This window comes from Zingiber officinale, chromosome 10B (genome assembly GCF_018446385.1).
Source record: "Zingiber officinale cultivar Zhangliang chromosome 10B, Zo_v1.1, whole genome shotgun sequence".
Taxonomy (NCBI): Eukaryota; Viridiplantae; Streptophyta; class Magnoliopsida; order Zingiberales; family Zingiberaceae; genus Zingiber; species Zingiber officinale.
Genome location: NC_056005.1, coordinates 26,637,835 through 26,655,201, shown reverse-complemented (window position 1 = coordinate 26,655,201; position 17,367 = coordinate 26,637,835). Strand labels below are relative to the sequence as shown.

The following is a 17,367-nucleotide window of genomic DNA, read 5'->3' as shown; positions in this document are numbered from 1 at the left end:
GTTTTTTAAAGTGTTGTGTATGTTTCCCCTAAACTCACTTAAAATAAATTCGCAGCCCTCGCTTTGCTAAACTCTAAACCCTCAACGCGCGCGCGCCTTCTCCTCACCACTCCTCTCCACGAGTTCTCCTCTCCACTCCTCTCCACGAGTGCCTTCTCCTCTCCTTCTCCTCTCCACGAGTGCCTTCTCCTCTCCTTCTCCTCTCCACGAGTGCCTTCTCCTCTCCACGAGCGCCTTCTCCTCTCCACTCCTCTCTACGAGCGCCTTCTCCTCTCCACGAGCGCCTTCTCTTCTCCTTGCCGCGTGATCTCCTCTGAACCCTAATCTCGACCCAAACTCCTCACGCAAAACTCCTCACGCCGGCCCAACTCCTCCAAGTCGAGATCCCTAATCTCGCATTTCCCCATCTCCTCAATCAAAGTCAGCTTACCCTTCCTAATCTTCTCACGGCTCCTCAACTCCTCTGAACCCTTCGATCTTAGTTCCTTCCTCGCAGAGCAGATTCGAGAGTAGGAGGAACGGAAGAAAGAAAGGTAAAATTTCTTCCATCCTTCTAGAATAAGATTTTGTTTATTTTTGATTATTTTCCGAACTAGCCATTTTGCCGGATTCATACTGCATCAATTTTCCCCCTCCCCTGATTCCTATGATTTGTTTCTCCATTGACTGATGCTTTAATTTCTAATTCAGTACCCACCTCTGCATGGGATATATATATATATATATATATATATATATATAAAACTAGAGTGTCATTGAGCTTTCAGTAAGATCGCAGATTGTAACGTTGTTGGTCTGTATTCAGAAAGTTATATGCATTAACTTTTCTGTCCGTGATATTCTTCAGGTTTGCTAACAGTATGCGAAGTGCTTGCTTATCAGAGCATGTGTTGATCTTTTTTAGCAGAGCATTTTTATGTTTACCTGGTAAAAAGGTGAAGCAGCATCACATGAATGAAGGCACAGTCCTAGACTTGATTTTGAAACCTGTGCATGACACTTCACTGGTTTTGCAGTTATATATATGTAGCTGGAGCAAGAGGGGGAATTAGTTCAAGCCATTTTTTTCCCCCTGGAAGGAGAGCCCGGGTGATGCATTAAAGCAGATCAAAAGTTCGTCCGAGTTAATTTTATTACTCTTACTCACTTGCAAAAGGTCCACTGAAAACTTTAGCTTAGATGCCAGATACAAGCTGAACGGTGAGTGTTTTTGTTACTTTCTGAGAATTGTCTGTATCTTATCTCGAAAGCAGGGGCTGCTGAACACTACTTTCTACCACCATTTCCAAAGAACATTAAGCATCGTGGCCTTGATGATTCAAGCTGCAAATCAATTTTTAAGTTTAATTATGAAGATCTCATCGTAATCGGCTTCTTTGGATCTTAATATTCTCGTTCAGCCCATCAAGTGTACACATCCTATGTTTCAATTTGTACACATTATGATTTCATTGACTCATGCCCATCAAGTGTTTGATTAAATGTCTCTTCCATTATATAGATTTTAGTTGATACATTTTCTTTAGTTTAATTCCATGTAATGCTTGTTAGTTTAGTGATTTATGTTCCTATGATGTTTGTTCTTTATTTGAAACTTAGTTTACTTATAAAAGTACATCATATAGGACCATCCAGAATTGAATTAGTGGAGATTTTTCTAAATATTTGTATCAAGGGTCTACACTCTAGTACCATAAGAGCTAATGGACTACTTGATACCGGTAAAATAATTATGGATTTTGTTTCCATAGTTAATATGCGGTTAAATATACTTAGTGATGTTAAATGCAGCATTTTTTTTATCAATTAATATTGAGAGTGAAATTTTAACACGGATTTCTCTGATTGCTATTGCAAATGCATAACATCCATTTTTAACTTATAAAATTTTAAAGGAAATTTGTTTGATTATACATAATTGAATGAAAGTCCTATGCTTCTTTGGTAGTATGTATTGAAGTTGGTTAGCTGTATGATATTAGAGAAAAGGCATTTTTAATCCACGATATAATTCTATGATTATTTATACCTCTGGCCTGTTCATCAAGTCCTTGAGAATCTCAGGTGTTCTGATATCACTAGCAATTAATACATAAATATTTTCATTAATTAGAATATCTTTTAAGGTAGATGCAGATTAGATGAGCCGATTTAATCGATATCGGTTGATAAGTAATGGTTCTATTTTTTTAGGATGAAATCCGATGGGATTAGATATTGGTAGCCTAGCCAGGTGAAGATCTGATGATTGTTGAATCAAATTTTTGTAGCAAATTAAAATTGCAATTAAGGTTAATTAATCTATATCAATGCAATTTTGGTTGCTGCATTGGAATCAATGCAATTTTGGCCCTTCATACATTGGATCGTAATCGGTATAATCCTATGTATTTGCCTAGTTAATTTCCATTGGAATCTTAGTGTCATTGAACCTTACAAGGATGCTATTTACCTGTTGGATTCCCTAAGTTGCCGCATTCGCGATGATGATTCAAAATACGTAATGGAAATGTGAGTTCAGATTTCTTTTAGTAAATATTTATTATAATAAAAATCTTATTTAACAAATATTCTTAACGTATGAAGGGCCTTAAAATTGTTTAATTCAACCAAGGGAAGGAAAGGTAGGAAAAATGTTAAGTGGGAAGTAGTTAAGGTATGTGTACTTTTGTTTAACATATATTGTAATGTGTATAATTTTCATTAACAATTTGACTCTAATTACTATATATAGGCTCCTCAATCTCCTCTCCTGCGAAACAATGTGGTTTTTTTGTGATGCGATTTATGAGAGAAATTATTGAAGAAGTTGAGACTATTGAGAGAGATTCGCTGCAATCAATAGTAACATTATTTAGCTTATCTCAAATTATTTGACATAAACTATTTAAAATTGCAAAGTGATCAGTGTTGATTATTTTTCCATTAACATAAATTGTGTATGCTCACAGTTCACAAAAATAGGGTACTCTCGTGAACAAATTGATGAGGTTCGGTCCGAGTTGGCGGAGTGCATACAAGATCATATTTATGAATAGGTATGGAATGATAGTTGCCATAATTCTATTTAGATTTAAGTTCATGGAATGGTGGTTTTTTTTGGTAATGGAATCATAGTTAATGCCAATTTTTTTGATGCAGTGCATAGTTACCAGATCGACCTTGAGCAGTTGACCCCAAAGAAAAGTTGTCACTGAAGTTTAAAAACTTGTGAAAATTTTTAGTGAATGATGATGTTTTGGAAAAATTGTCACTTAGGTGAAAGGATGTTTTCTGGATTAATATGCAAGTACAAAGCACTGTATTATATGTTATTCTGTAAAGTTCTGTCAGTGTAAATTATCTAGTTTCTTTATCTAGCTTTTGTTCCACTATTGGGTTTGTTTTTCTAATAATTACTCATGCAGCAAAATACTGAGCAAGAAGTTGTAGATCTTATAATCAGGTAAAGTAGAAAAAGTTAACTACTTCATTATGCTTTCATCTTAGTATTTGTATATTTGATTTGTCTTCTTTGAACCAGCTTCAAGTCAAAAAGCCAGATCCTCTAGATAGCTGTTAAAAATAAGGTATTATTTGGTTTGTCAGTGATCTTAATATTTGGTAATATTTGGTCTTTGATGCTCACGACAGAGTTCCAACGCTGCATGATTACCTTGTTCAAGCAGATTGCTCGCTGCCTCAGTAGCTCGCATTTTCAGGTTTGTTTCATCATTGATATTCCTTCTTTTTAGTGTTCTATATTAAAAGGAAATACTAACTGTCGATGAGATTGTTATCCTCTTGCTTGAACATGAATCAAAGTATATAAATTTGACCTTTTGATCTGAAAGTATAAAAAAAAGTTAATTGGATACTAGTTTTTTATTTTTTTTTTGCAGTTGCATTTGTTGTATATATTTTCATATGTTTCTCAGTGAACTTCTAAACAATTCTTTTTTCATTAATTTATTAAGGCTTATTATAAGTTTCAGTTTGATGGTGCAAATTGTTTTCTTTTGTAATCCATCTGCTTCTTCTTTGGTTTAGGAAAGTTGAAGTGAATCCCTTGATAGTTGTTTCATAGGTTTGTTCCATTATTTTCCAGTACGTACTGGAATCACTATCAATAGCCCTCAAGGACTGTTTACAACCTTGCAATCAAATTAATTGGACTTATAATCTAATGTATGGTCATCTGGAGCATGAATATTGGAGGATTCATGAATGACTCTTCGGATGATGAATGTATGTCATTTAATATTGGTTCATGTATTTATTTAGATACATCTTGAGTATTTCCTATAAATACCCTATGTATTTAACAATTCAAAGATGAAGAAAATCAGAAGTAGTTGAACACTAACACTTGGACGCCAACATTTTTGAGTTGGCGCCTAGATTTGACCATCTAACAGACACGGCTAAAGGATCAACTTCTATGAACACCCTTAATAACTTATACAGATATTTGTGAACAATTAGGTTGGTGGCTATCATTTATCCTCCCTTTTTGTTGTTTTTTCCATGTACCCAATGCAGCTTTCATTTCAAAGGTTCCAAGCTGATGAACAAGGATGGGTGGACACAATCAAGTCAGTGCGATTTGGAGGAGCTGTCAGGATTAGTACCATGGATTGGCTTGGGCAATCTCAATATTTGCGTCAAACTGTCTTCTGGCCTTCCCTATCATCTGCAGTATCTGAGGTATACTATGCACATTTACCGTGAATTTTCCTTATTGAGCTTGGGCTAGTGACGGTTACGAATGTATTTTATTTCAAGAACCGTATAAGCAAGTGTTCGTGCATCTAGTTTTATAACAATGCACTTCGTATCTTTGATCTAAAAAGCTTCTGAAACAAGTCATCTTCTCCAAGCATGCCCTGGTCAACATGCTAGTCACCTACTGGAGTCATTTCCTCGATGGCACGGATGAATACCTGAAATCCATCCTCTACTCCACCATTCTTTGCCACTCCTCAAGCCGAAACAACTGCAAAGGTAGAGTCAACATCAAGTATTACATTGTGCCTGGCTACAAGAAGACCGGGGCCGCAAAATCCAATAAAGACAGGTCAAACATCAATATATAAACACACTTACGGTATGAAGTGCATAATAAGTGTAGAATACAGATTACAGAACTCTTTGCATAGCACATAAACTAGCATCATTATAGGGGATCCCTTAGAAAAATATTAATGGTAGGAACTTGTTTCATGATGTTCTTAATATTTATTTTTGCTACCAATGTTTGGATTTCTTAACCAGTTCCTTAGTTAACTTTCTCTATTATTGAAACAAAGTTGAGTTATGGAATTCTTACATGAAATAAAAAATATCAAACTTGGCAGTATGTAATGAAGTTATGCTCAATAAAAGAATTAGTTTATATTGGTTTGGTAAATCATGTTAAAATTTTTAAAGAAGTCATCCCTTAATGCAGTTACTCGTGATTTTTCTTGTTGATAGATGTAATTTATATTTTTAGCCCATTGTACATCCAGTCAAAATGTCTCAAAATCTCAAAATCGTTCAATCATATCATTTTGCTACATTTTAGACAAAATAATAATGTGTGATGTCATTCTCTATCTCTCCCTCTCTGGCTTTGGAATGTTTATGATTTAGCTAATAAACCGTTAGACTATGGTTTTTCCCTGATGCTCACAGATTGCAACAGCATGTGCTCTCACAGCCTTTAAGTTGCGTCATCCAATAAAGATGTACCTTGATCGTAGCACGGATATGGTAATGGTAGGAGGAAGGCATCCAATGAAAATAACCTATTCTGTGGGTTTTAAATCCGATGGAAAGATTACGGCCTTGTACTTGAATTTGTTGGTAAATGCAGGCATATCAGAGGATTATAGTCCACTTATTTCACATGCCATTATAACTTGTCTAAAAAAATACAACTGGGGTGCTCTCGCTTTTGATATTAAACTATGCAAGATGAATCTTACAAGTAAATCATCGATGCGAGCACCAGGGCAGGTACAGGGATCTTACATTGCTGAAGCTATTATTGAGCGTGTAGCATCTTTCCTGTCCTTGGATGTCGATGTTGTGAGAAAAAGAAATTTGCATACATATGAAAGCCTGAAGTTTTTTTATGGAAGTAGCAGTGGAGAAGCTCCGGAATATACTTTACCTGCTATAGTTGATGAGTTGTTTACATCTGCAAGCTACTTCAATCGTCTTGAAATGGTATTGCATTTCAATAGTTGCAACAAATGGAAAAAACGAGGGATTTCTTGGGTACCAATTGTATATGAAGTGGAACCAATGCCAACACCAGGGAAAGTATCCATTCTAAATGATGGTTCAATTGTTGTTGAAGTCGGAGGAATTGAAATAGGCCAGGGACTGTGGACAAAGGTGAAGCAAATGGCTGCATTCGGTCTTGAACAGCTATGGGATGAAGAGAAAAAATATCTTTTGGATAGGGTTAGAATCATTCAAGCAGATACTCTGAGTTTGGTTCAGGGAGGTTTAACTGCTGGAAGCACCAAATCTGAAGCAAGCTGCGAAGCAGTTCGTCTAGCATGCTCTATTCTAGTCAGCAGATTAAAGCCTCTTAAGCAAAGTTTGGAAGAGCAAATGGGATCAATTTCATGGGACACCCTTATTACCCAGGTGTGTAATTACGTCATTAATCAAATGTACTACTGTTTATTTATTGGCAAGAAGCTAAGCTTATTTCTGTAGTCTGTATGTGTTAGCTAGCTTATGCAAGTGAAGGACAGGATAGCTTATATGCATTCACTTTTAGGGATTTCCTGGGCTTTTTTATATTTTGGAAATCAAAGCAGTTACTTCCTTTCATCCATTATGAACTAGTTACCTTACAATATACAGGCAAATTTGCAATATGTGAACTTATCAGCGAGTACATTTTGGGTTGCTGACGATACTTCATCATATCTAAATTATGGGGCTGCTATAAGCGAGGTAACCTCCTTTGTAGATCATTCATATGATTGGCTTGTAATCACATTGCTAGTCTGTTTTCTTGATTTTGAAAATTGTGTGCATTCTAGGTAGAAATTGATGTTCTCACTGGAGCTACTACGATATTGAGAGCAGACCTTACATATGACTGCGGACAGAGCTTGAGTCCTGCCGTGGATCTAGGACAGGTTTTTTTTTTTTCATCTGTCCTATTGATTTTATAATCCTAAATCACAATCAGCCGTATGTTCATATACTTATATCTGAGTGTTTCTGCAGGTTGAAGGGTCTTTTGTTCAAGGAATTGGATTTTTTGTCCTATTGATTTTGTTCAATATATAAAGAAAACTTGTCAGTTACGATATAAACACACTTACGGTATGAATTACATGTATATATAACATTGACATATTATTTAGTACGAGATTTACATGTATGAAAGTTTTCATACAAAATTTCTTGATTGCCTACAACCCCAGGTGTGCTGATGACAAGTTGAAGAAGATGGCTCTAAGAGTGATAGCTGAAAGCCTTTCAGAAGAAGAGATTGCTGGACTTAAAGAAGCAATTCCATGCGATGGACACCAACAACAGCGGTTAGTCAATGATGAGGTTTTGTAAAACTTGTGTGTTTGAAAAATTATTGTCATGAAGTTAAGGATAACTTGTATGATACAAATTTAATTTGTGGATCAATATGTATACATTTTGTTTGTATAATATAAAGTTTTATTTATTTGTTAAATAGTCTTATTATAAAAATGATTGTGGTTGTGGATATTCAATTATATGTAAATTTTGAGTATTTTTATAATTTTGCTATTTAATTAAGAAAAACACTATTTTTTATAAATTTAAAAAGACAACGTTTTTAAGTAATAAAAGACAACGCTTAAAAAACAATGTCTTTGAGACCAACCACAACGCTTTTAAAGCGTTGTCTTTGATATGTGCATTTTTACAACAGCATCTTTAACAACGCTTTTTAAGAACGAATAGACAACGCTTAAAAAGTGTTGTCTTTGTGACCAACCACAACGCTTTTAAAGCGTTGTCTTTGATATGTGCATTTTTACAACAGCATCTATAACAACGCTTTTTAAGAACGAAAAGACAACGCTTAAAAAGCGTTGTCTTTGTGACCAACCACAACGCTTTTAAAGCGTTGTCTTTGATATGACTTTCTACAACACCATCTACAACATCACTTTTTAAGTACATACGACAACGCCAAAAAAGCGTTGTTGTTTAGCTTTTTTCTTGTAGTGACCTTGTCAATGTATGTACTCTGACTTAGGCCAAGCAATCTCTTAGATCTATCTCTATAGATCTGTATCCCTAGAATGCGAGATTCCTCACCTAAGTCCTTCATTGAGAAGCATCTCCCTAGCCAGGACTTAACAGACTGAAGCATAGGGATGTCCTTTCCAATAAGTAGTATGTCATCCACATATAATATGAGGAAGACAACTATGTCCCCTACAACCTTCTTGTAGACACAAGGTTCATCTTCGTTCTTGATGAAACCAAACTATTTGATTGCATCATCGAATCGAAGATTCCAGCTCCGAGAAGCTTGCTTTAGTCCATAAATGGACCTATGCAGCTTGCATACTCTGCTAGTATGCTTTGGATCTACAAAACCCTCAGGTTGTGTCATGTACACATCCTCGAGTAGGTTTCCATTCAGAAACGTGGTTTTGACATCCATCTATCAGATCTCGTAATCGTGGTAAGCTGCAATAGCAAGCATGATCCGAATGGACTTAAACATCGCTACTGGAGAAAAAGTTTCATCATAGTCAATACCATGAATCTACTTGAAACCTTTAGCTACCAAGTGACCCTTATAGATAAGTCCATCCATGTCAGTCTTTCTCTTAAAGACCAACTTACACCCTATGGGTTTTACCCCTTCAGGTGGATCAACCAAAGTCCATACTTGGTTGGTGTACGTGGATTCCATTTCGGATCTCATGGCCTCTAGCCATTTCTCGGAATCTGGTCTCATCACAGCTTCCTGATAGGTGATAGTCTCATCCTCTATGAGCACAACGTCATCATGGTCAGACAAGAGAAGTGAGTATCTCTCAGGCTGACGACGTACCCTATCAGACCTGCGAAGAGGTAGGTCTACTTGAACTGGTTGTTGTTCCTCAACTCTTTGTGGAACAACATCATCCACAACACTTTGTGGTTCCAGTTCAACTTCCATCTAGGCTTCAGTGTTAGGATCTGCATCTTGAACTTCTTCAAGATCGAATGTACTCCCACTAGTCTTTCTAGAAACAAAGTCCCTTTCTAGAAAGACTCCAGTCTTTGCCACAACTATCTTGTGCTGAATGGGAATGTAGAAGTAATATCCCTTAGTTTCCTTGGGATATCCTATAAAGTAGCACTTGTCGGATTTGGGTCCTAATTTATCTGAGACTTGAAGTCTAACGTAAGCCTCACAACCCCAAATCCTCATGAAAGACACCTAGGCATCTCTCCCAGTCCATATCCTATATGGTGTCTTTATCACGGCCTTAGATGGAACTCGGTTGAGTATAAAAGCTGCCGTGTCTAGAGCATAGCCCCAAAGGAATGTCAGAAGATCTGTGTGACTCATCATAGACCGTAGCATATCTAATAAGTTACGATTCTTCCTTTCGGATACACCATTCCACTGTGGTGTTCCAGGAGGAGTGAGTTGGGATAGGATCATACACTCAGCTAGATAGTCACGAAACTCATGGCTAAGGTATTCTCCACCTCGATCTGATCGAAGTATCTAAAAACTCTTGCCAAGCTGATTCTGTACTTCATTCTTGAATTCTTTGAACTTTTCAAAAGATTCTGACTTATGTGTCATGAAGTACACATAACCATATCTACTGAAGTCATCAGTAAATGTGATGAAGTACCTATAACCACCTCTAGCAGCGACATTGAAAGGGCCACATACATCACTATGTATAAGTTCTAACAAATCAGTCGCTCTTTCGCTGTGCCCATTAAAAGGAGTCTTGGTCATCTTGCCTAGTAGGCATGACTCGCACGTCTCATAGGATTCAAAATCAAATGAGTCCAGCAAACCATCCTTATGGAGCTGAGATAAGCGCTTGTCATTTATATGACCTAAGCGACAGTGCTAGAGATAGGTTTGGTTCAAGTCATTTGACTTGAACCTCTTGGTATTTATGTTATAGATAGTGCTTTCGAGGTCTAGAATGGAGAGTCTGTTCATCAAAGGTGCACTACAATAGAACATGTCTTTTAAGTAAACAGAACAACATTTGTCCTTTATAATAAAAGAGAAGCCTTTCTTGTTCAAACAAGAAACTGAAATTATGTTCTTAGTTAATGCAGGCACATAACAACATTCATCTAATTCTAATACAAGCCCAGTGGGCAGAGATAGATGATAAGTTCCTACAGCAACAGCAGCAACCCGTGCTCCATTGCCTACGCGTAGGTCCACCCCGCCCTTTGCCAATACCCTGCTATTTCTCAGCGCCTGCACATTAGTACAAATGTGAGATGCACATCCGGTATCTAATACCCATGATGAAGAAATAGATAGATTAACTTCTATAACATAAATACCTGAAGTGGAAGTCTTACTTCGCTTCTTCTTAAGATCTTCCAGGTACACCTTGCAGTTCCTCTTCCAGTGCCCGGTCTGACCGCAATGGAAGCAGGTAGCATCCTTGGCGACCCCTCCTTTCGACTTCAGTGCCTTGCCTTTGCCCTTGGCTTGGGACTTTCCCTTGCCCTTGGGCTTGCCCTTGCCCTTATGTTTCTGAACCATGAGAACAGAGTGGGGCTTTGCCTTTTTAAGGTTCAGCTCAGCTGTTCTTAACATGCTAAGCAGATCGGGCAGTGGCTGTTGAATCGAGACGTGCTAGAGGGGGGGTGAATAACACTCGTGGCTAAATCGTTCTGTTAAATCGAAGAACTATCTGAGTTTGAAAAACACGCAGCGGAATAAAGAACAAATACACACAGAGAGACACGAGAGTTTTTACTTCGTTCGGAGCCTAAGGCTACTCCTACTCGAAGGCCCGCGATCCTTGATCGCTTTCCGTGGGCAACAACTATAAGCTCGTAAAATGTAAAATAAGATATTACAATTGAAAGAACTAAAACAAATTATACCGACAACAATAAAGTAGCAGAATCTGAAGCTCCGGGTTGTCGGGGACTTGTAACAGCACTTCTGGGTGTTTCTAGAGCAGCTTGTAGCGTAAGGATTGCTTGGAGTTCGTTGTACTGGTGCTGCTGCTCGAGACCCCTTATAAAGGGTGTTCAAGGCGCCTTGAAGCCCTTCAAGGCGCCTTAAACAGGCCGAGTCACCCGCGGAGATCAGCACAGACTTGGTCGAACTTCATCCAGTTCAAGGCGCCTTCAGCTTACCCAAGGCGCCTTCAACCTTCGACCCAAGGCGCCTTGAACTTCATCTAAGGCGCCTCCAACCTTCTGCGCTGGCTTTTCCTGGTTCGCACCCGAGGCGCCTCCAAGCTCCATGGAGGCGCCTCGGACACTGTTCATCCGAGTTGTAACTTGCTCCTTTGTTCCTACAAAATGTGTTAGTCCCAAACACATACCCTGCAAAACAAAGTTAGCACAGAAACATAATGAATGATAATAATGAAAGTTTTGACAGCATTCGAACTGTCCGGGTCTGACTTCAAGTTTCCCCCGGAAACCCTACGTCGATCCGACGCCTACTGTTCCCTCTACGGGGAACACGTCCTCACCTACTCCACTCAGGAGATTTACCTGTTGCCAGTGCGATCCTTCAGATCGACTGGACTTTTGCTCAGCACTCGACGCTTCCGGACTTTCTGCTGGACATCCGCTTCCCGGCTAGTCCAGTCTTTCACCTGGTTCGCGACACCAGGACTTTCCACCTAGGGTTACCACCCCTTAGGACTTTTGCCTGAAGCCATCGACCTGCCAAGACTTTCCGCATAGGGTTACCACCCCCTATGACCTAGGGTTACCACCCCCTAGGATTTTTCCCTTTGCCTAACCGCAGCTAGGACTTTTCTCCACCTAGGGTTACCACCCCCTAGGACCTAGGGTTACCACCCCCTAGGGTTTTCACCTGCCTAACCGCAGTTAGGACTTTCCTGAAACACTCAACAAAGCTGTCAGATCACAAAACCCCTTAACTTTGAATCCTTTGCCATTATCAAAACTCGGGTTTGATCATCGGATGCTTCCCGCACCAACAATCTCCCCCTTTTTGATTATGGCAACAAGAAATTCAAAGTTAAGAAAAAAAACATGCGATAACAAATAGATGCATTAAGTTTTAACTAAGCTTAAGTAATTAAACTTTAAATGCAAGCACAGTTAAGCTGGAAACTTTTAACTTTGTAATACTAAACTCCCCCTTAATAAAAGCCCTCCTTTTTGTTTTTTGAATTTTCCTACTTTTGAATTTTCCTACTCTCCCCCTTTGCCATATATCAAAATATACCAGTGTGAAAGAAGTCTGAATTTTTCAGAAGAGCAAGTTAGTTTGATGCTTAACTTTTTAAAGAGGGATAAGAGTAGACAAGATTTGAAAATTTATCACCTTTTTTAAAAAATCTGAAATTTTTAAACACTAGTAATACTTAGAAAAATTTGAAATAGCTTTTATAACACTTAGCTTTGTTATAATTAATTTTCATTGTTTAACTTTTTGCTAAGTGAAATAAAAATTAAAAAATAAGAATTTTTCTTTTGAAACATTGACTTAGCTTTTAATTTTCATTGTTATAGAAATCACTTAGCTAAGCCTTTTGGAAACTTGACTTTTGAAGGAGTCTTCAAGGGTGATTTTGAAAAGATGTAAAAGTTAGAAAATGTAGCTAAAGTTTTAAGTATTTCAGCTTAAAAACATTCTCAAGTTTGAAAGATATTTAGTTTAAAGTCTTTTGTTAGCAAAGAGGGAGTAGCTAAATGTTTAGTTAAGTTAAATTCAGTTTGTCGTTAAGTCCAAGTATGAGTCAAGTTAATTAAATTTTAAATTTGATATGATTAGGTATCAGAGCCCTAAATTACAAGCATGCTAAATCTAAATATTTCTATTTGAAAAGTTTTTTCAAAAGATATTTAATTAAATTTGAAAAGCTCTTCAATAGAAACTTGATAATTAGTTTGACTCCGTTCACTCCCCCTTAACTAATGCAAACATGAATCCCTATAATGAGTCCTAGAGTCCTAGAGTCCAAAAATATAATGGGTCTTTTATATTTTGTTGAAATTTTCATCTCACTCATTCTAGGTTTTCAGGCATGTTTGGCGTATGAGTAAGTGTCAGATAAAATAAACTTTGTCAATTAAGATTATTGAAAATATAAGTTTGAATTTCAAATTAGTAAATATTAAACTTGAAGACTATAGTGAAAATTAATTGGAGTTAACATTTGCAGTCATAATATGATTTGAGAAGAAAAGATTTTTAAACCCTTTTAATATTTTGAAATTAATTGAATAATATTCTGAAATTAATTGATTAATATTTTGAATAAGTTTAAATGATTTTGGAATGATTTTTCAAAGATTTTTGAAAAGATTTTTAAAATGATTTTAAAATGATTTTGAAAGATTTTTGAAATGATTTTGAAAGATTTTTAAAATGATTTTGAAAAGATTTTTAAAATGATTTTGAAAAGATTTTAAATTGATTTTGAAAGATTTTAAATTGATTTTGAAAGATTTTAAATTGATTTTGAAATAATTTTGAAAGATTTTTGAAATAGATTTTTCAAATAGATTTTTAAAAGATTTTGAAATAATTTTAAAATGATTTTTAAATAGATTTTTAAAAGATTTTGAAATAATTTTGAAAGATTTTTTAAATAGATTTTTAAAAGATTTTGAAATAATTTTGAAAAATTTTTGAAATAGATTTTTAAAAGATTTTGAAATAATTTTAAAATGATTTTGAAATGATTTTGAAAAGATTTTTAAAATGATTTTGAGATTTTTAAAATGATTTTGAAAAGATTTTAAATTGATTTTGAAAGATTTTAAATTGATTTTGAAATAATTTTGAAAGATTTTTGAAATAGATTTTTGAAATAGATTTTTATAAGATTTTGAAATAATTTTAAATTGATTTTGAAATGATTTTGAAAAGATTTTTTAAAATGATTTTGAAAAGATTTTTAAAATGATTTTGAAAAGATTTTTCAAATAAAATTTAAATTGATTTCATTAAAAAACATGATATTAATTAAGAATTTAATTTTGAATTTGAACTTTTAATTCCTTAGTCATCTCACTCGATCTAAATTGTCAATCAGGGAACCCTATAATTGTTGTGAGATGAATTATGGTTGAATTTTGGGGTAAGGTTTAACTTTGTGTTAGATTTAGGTTTAGCTTTGGGTTCAACAAGTAAGCATTCTTTGGATAAACTTCTGGGCTATGGTGAGTCACAAGGAACTCATTAAAGTAACCATGCCTTCGAGGTTTCCCAAATAGTCCTACCCATTAAACTTAATACTAAACCCTGGTCTAACTAGTTAGGATCCATTTAAGGGTAGCTTCGGTCAGTTCCACTTGGCCAAATGCACCAGGTCGAAGTCATATCTTCCTAGACATGCGATGCCCAAGTTTCCCTAACGTACTATCATCCAAAAATTTCACCGGTACTGTGGTTAAAGTTAAACTCAGCCCTTTTTAAACTATCCTTAATTACCCTGCCGGGTAATCTACTCTTGTTTTACCCATTTCGGGTAAATTAGGTTCAGTTACCCTGTCGGGTAGTTCAGTTGGAGGTGCCAGCTAGTTTGGATCCACCATCTATTTTTGAATTTAGAATTTCGAATTTAAATTAAATTTGAATTTTTGATTTAGAATTTTGAATTTAGAATTTTGAATTTAGAATTTCGAATTTGATTTAGAATTTTGAATTTTTGATTTAGAATTTCGAATTTAGAATTTCAAATTTAAATTAAATTTGAATTTTGAATTTGAATTTTTGATTTAGAATTTCGAATTTAGAATTTAGAATTTAGAATTTGATTTAGAATTTCGAATTTAGAATTTCGAATTTGATTTAGAATTTAGAATTTTTGATTTAGAATTTCGAATTTGATTTCAAATTTTTAATTGAATTTTAATTTGAATTATGTTCTTAATGTTGTTTTTCTATTAGCTCCCCCTGGATCATAGCTTCGATATGGTCTATCAAGATAATAGACTTGATCTTTGGGGACCCAATAGTGACCAGTTCCAACTTGATTAACCAAGTTGGATTTTGGCACCCATGCTTGGACAATTTTTCTATTATTTCTATTAACTAGCGATAAATATGATTTGTATTTTATTTTAGTTTTAAATCCAAGTCCAGTTTTGTTGTAGACGGCTCGCTGTTTTCCAAGAATCAGATCCAGATTCTTTGAGCCCAAGGTGAACCGTTCCAACGTGTCCTTGAGTTCTTTAATTTGAGCTTTCAAATTGGAATTTTCTTCCTCAAGTTGTTGGACTTGAGTTGAACTTCCAATTTGAGTCGGCTCAGTTAAAGAACTCGAGTCAGTCGCTTCCTTAAGGGTTGTTACCTCCTTTTGGAGAGACTTAACTCGGACATTAGATTTAGCCAACTTTTTTAGCAAGTAAGGGGCTATATTTTTTAAATCGTCTAATTGAGTTTCGGCGAGTAAGGCACTTACAGTGGGGTTAGGTCCTTCGGAAACGAATGCGGATTCGTGACTTCGCTCGGACTCTGTTTCTGACTCGCTCTCCGTTTCGGATTCGAACTCAGACTCGGTGTCGATAATGTTCGCTAGTACTGGTAGAGCTTGAAGGCTCGCTTGCTCTTCTTCGTCCGATTCGGATTCATCTGATGACTCGGACCATGTTGCCTTCAGTGCTTTCTTCGTCTTGCTTGTTCCTGCAAATAACGCAACACCTTCATCGGCCGGAATAGTATTAGTCTGCTCGAATAATTTATTTATTAAAACATGCTTACCTATTTTCGTATCAGGAATACCTTCGTGTAGGTCAATCAGACTCTCCCATAACTCCTTGGCACTTGAGAATTGGCCGGCGCGATTCAGCTCCTTATTCGTTAAGCCACACTGAAGTGTATACGTTGCTTTTGTGTTTGCTTCTACCATTTTGATAAGGTTCGCGTCCCAGTTCTCGTATGGTAGTGGCTTGCCGATACCGTCAGTTGGCAGTTGAAGCCCGGTTTTGACGATCATCCAGACTTCAAAGTGAGTCTGGAGATACGCCTCCATCCGACCCTTCCAATCTCCGAAATCATCTCCGGAGAAGAGCGGTGGGCGAGCAGTGTTGTAGCCTTCTTGATGGGCCATTTTAAAAAGACGATCTCGTAAAATAAACACAATAAAACTTGTTCCAAGACTTAGTCTTGGATTAGTAGTGCGGGAGAGAAATAAAGATAGTAATTCAGGAATTTAGGAAAAAAATAATAAAATATTATTAAAATATTATTAAAAAAATATTAAAAAATATTACCACAATTTTTGAAAACGCAATATTTTGTTAATTCCAACCAATGGTGAAAAGATGAAAATTAAATTTTCAAAAACAGTTTTGGAGGGAAAAAACGAAAGGCGCAAGGTTTTATTTTTAACCTATATAAACGACAAAGCCATGAAAAATGCTTGAATGGTGGTTGCACCAGTTCAAAGCGACCCCGCTCTGATACCAATTGTTGGATCGAGACGTGCTAGAGGGGGGGTGAATAGCACTCGTGGCTAAATCGTTCTGTTAAATCGAAGAACTATCAGAGTTTGAAAAACACGCAGCGGAATAAAGAACAAATACACACAGAGAGACACAAGAGTTTTTACTTCGTTCGAAGCCTAAGGCGACTCCTACTCGAAGGCCCGCGATCCTTGATCGCTTTCCGTGGGCAACAACTATAAGCTCGTAAAATGTACAATAAGATATTACAATTGAAAGAACTAAAACAAATTATACCGACAACAATAAAGTAGCAGAATCTGAAGCTCCGGGTTGTCGGGGACTTGTAACAGCACTTCTGGGTGTTTCTAGAGCAGATTGTAGCGTAAGGATTGCTTGGAGTTCGTTGTACTGGTGCTGCTGCTCGAGACCCCTTATAAAGGGTCTTCAAGGCGCCTTGAAGCCCTTCAAGGCGCCTTAAACAGGCCGAGTCACCCGCGGAGATCAGCACAGACTTGGTCGAACTTCATCCAGTTCAAGGCGCCTTCAGCCTACCCAAGGTGCCTTCAACCTTCGACCCAAGGCGCCTTGAACTTCATCTAAGGCGCCTCCAACCTTCTGCGCTTTGTACCCGAGGCGCCTCCAAGCTCCATGGAGGCGCCTCGGACACTGTTCATCCGAGTTGTAACTTGCTCCTTTGTTCCTACAAAATGTGTTAGTCCCAAACACATACCCTGCAAAACAAAGTTAGCACAGAAACATAATGAATGATAATAATGAAAGTTTTGACAA

General features: G+C 36.6%; 1 protein-coding gene across 1 annotated transcript; it reads left to right on the top strand.

Moving 5' to 3' along the window:
* Positions 1 to 5,945: 5,945 nt before the first annotated feature.
* Positions 5,946 to 7,278, top strand: LOC122029032 (indole-3-acetaldehyde oxidase-like). Its single transcript, XM_042587994.1, has 4 exons — positions 5,946 to 6,621; positions 6,844 to 6,936; positions 7,026 to 7,124; positions 7,216 to 7,278. Exons 1-4 carry the CDS (start codon positions 5,962 to 5,964, stop codon positions 7,276 to 7,278), a joined length of 915 nt encoding a protein of 304 aa, XP_042443928.1. The 5' UTR covers positions 5,946 to 5,961.
* Positions 7,279 to 17,367: the final 10,089 nt, after the last annotated feature.

Coding starts and splice junctions, on each gene's coding strand:
- LOC122029032 (XM_042587994.1), top strand. CDS start 5,962: ATGCGAGCACCAGGGCAGGTACAGGGATCTTACATTGCTGAAGCTATT. Junction 6,937..7,025: donor ATGGGGCTGCTATAAGCGAG/GTAACCTCCTTT, acceptor TGTGCATTCTAG/GTAGAAATTGATGTTCTCAC. Junction 7,125..7,215: donor CTGCCGTGGATCTAGGACAG/GTTTTTTTTTTT, acceptor GTGTTTCTGCAG/GTTGAAGGGTCTTTTGTTCA.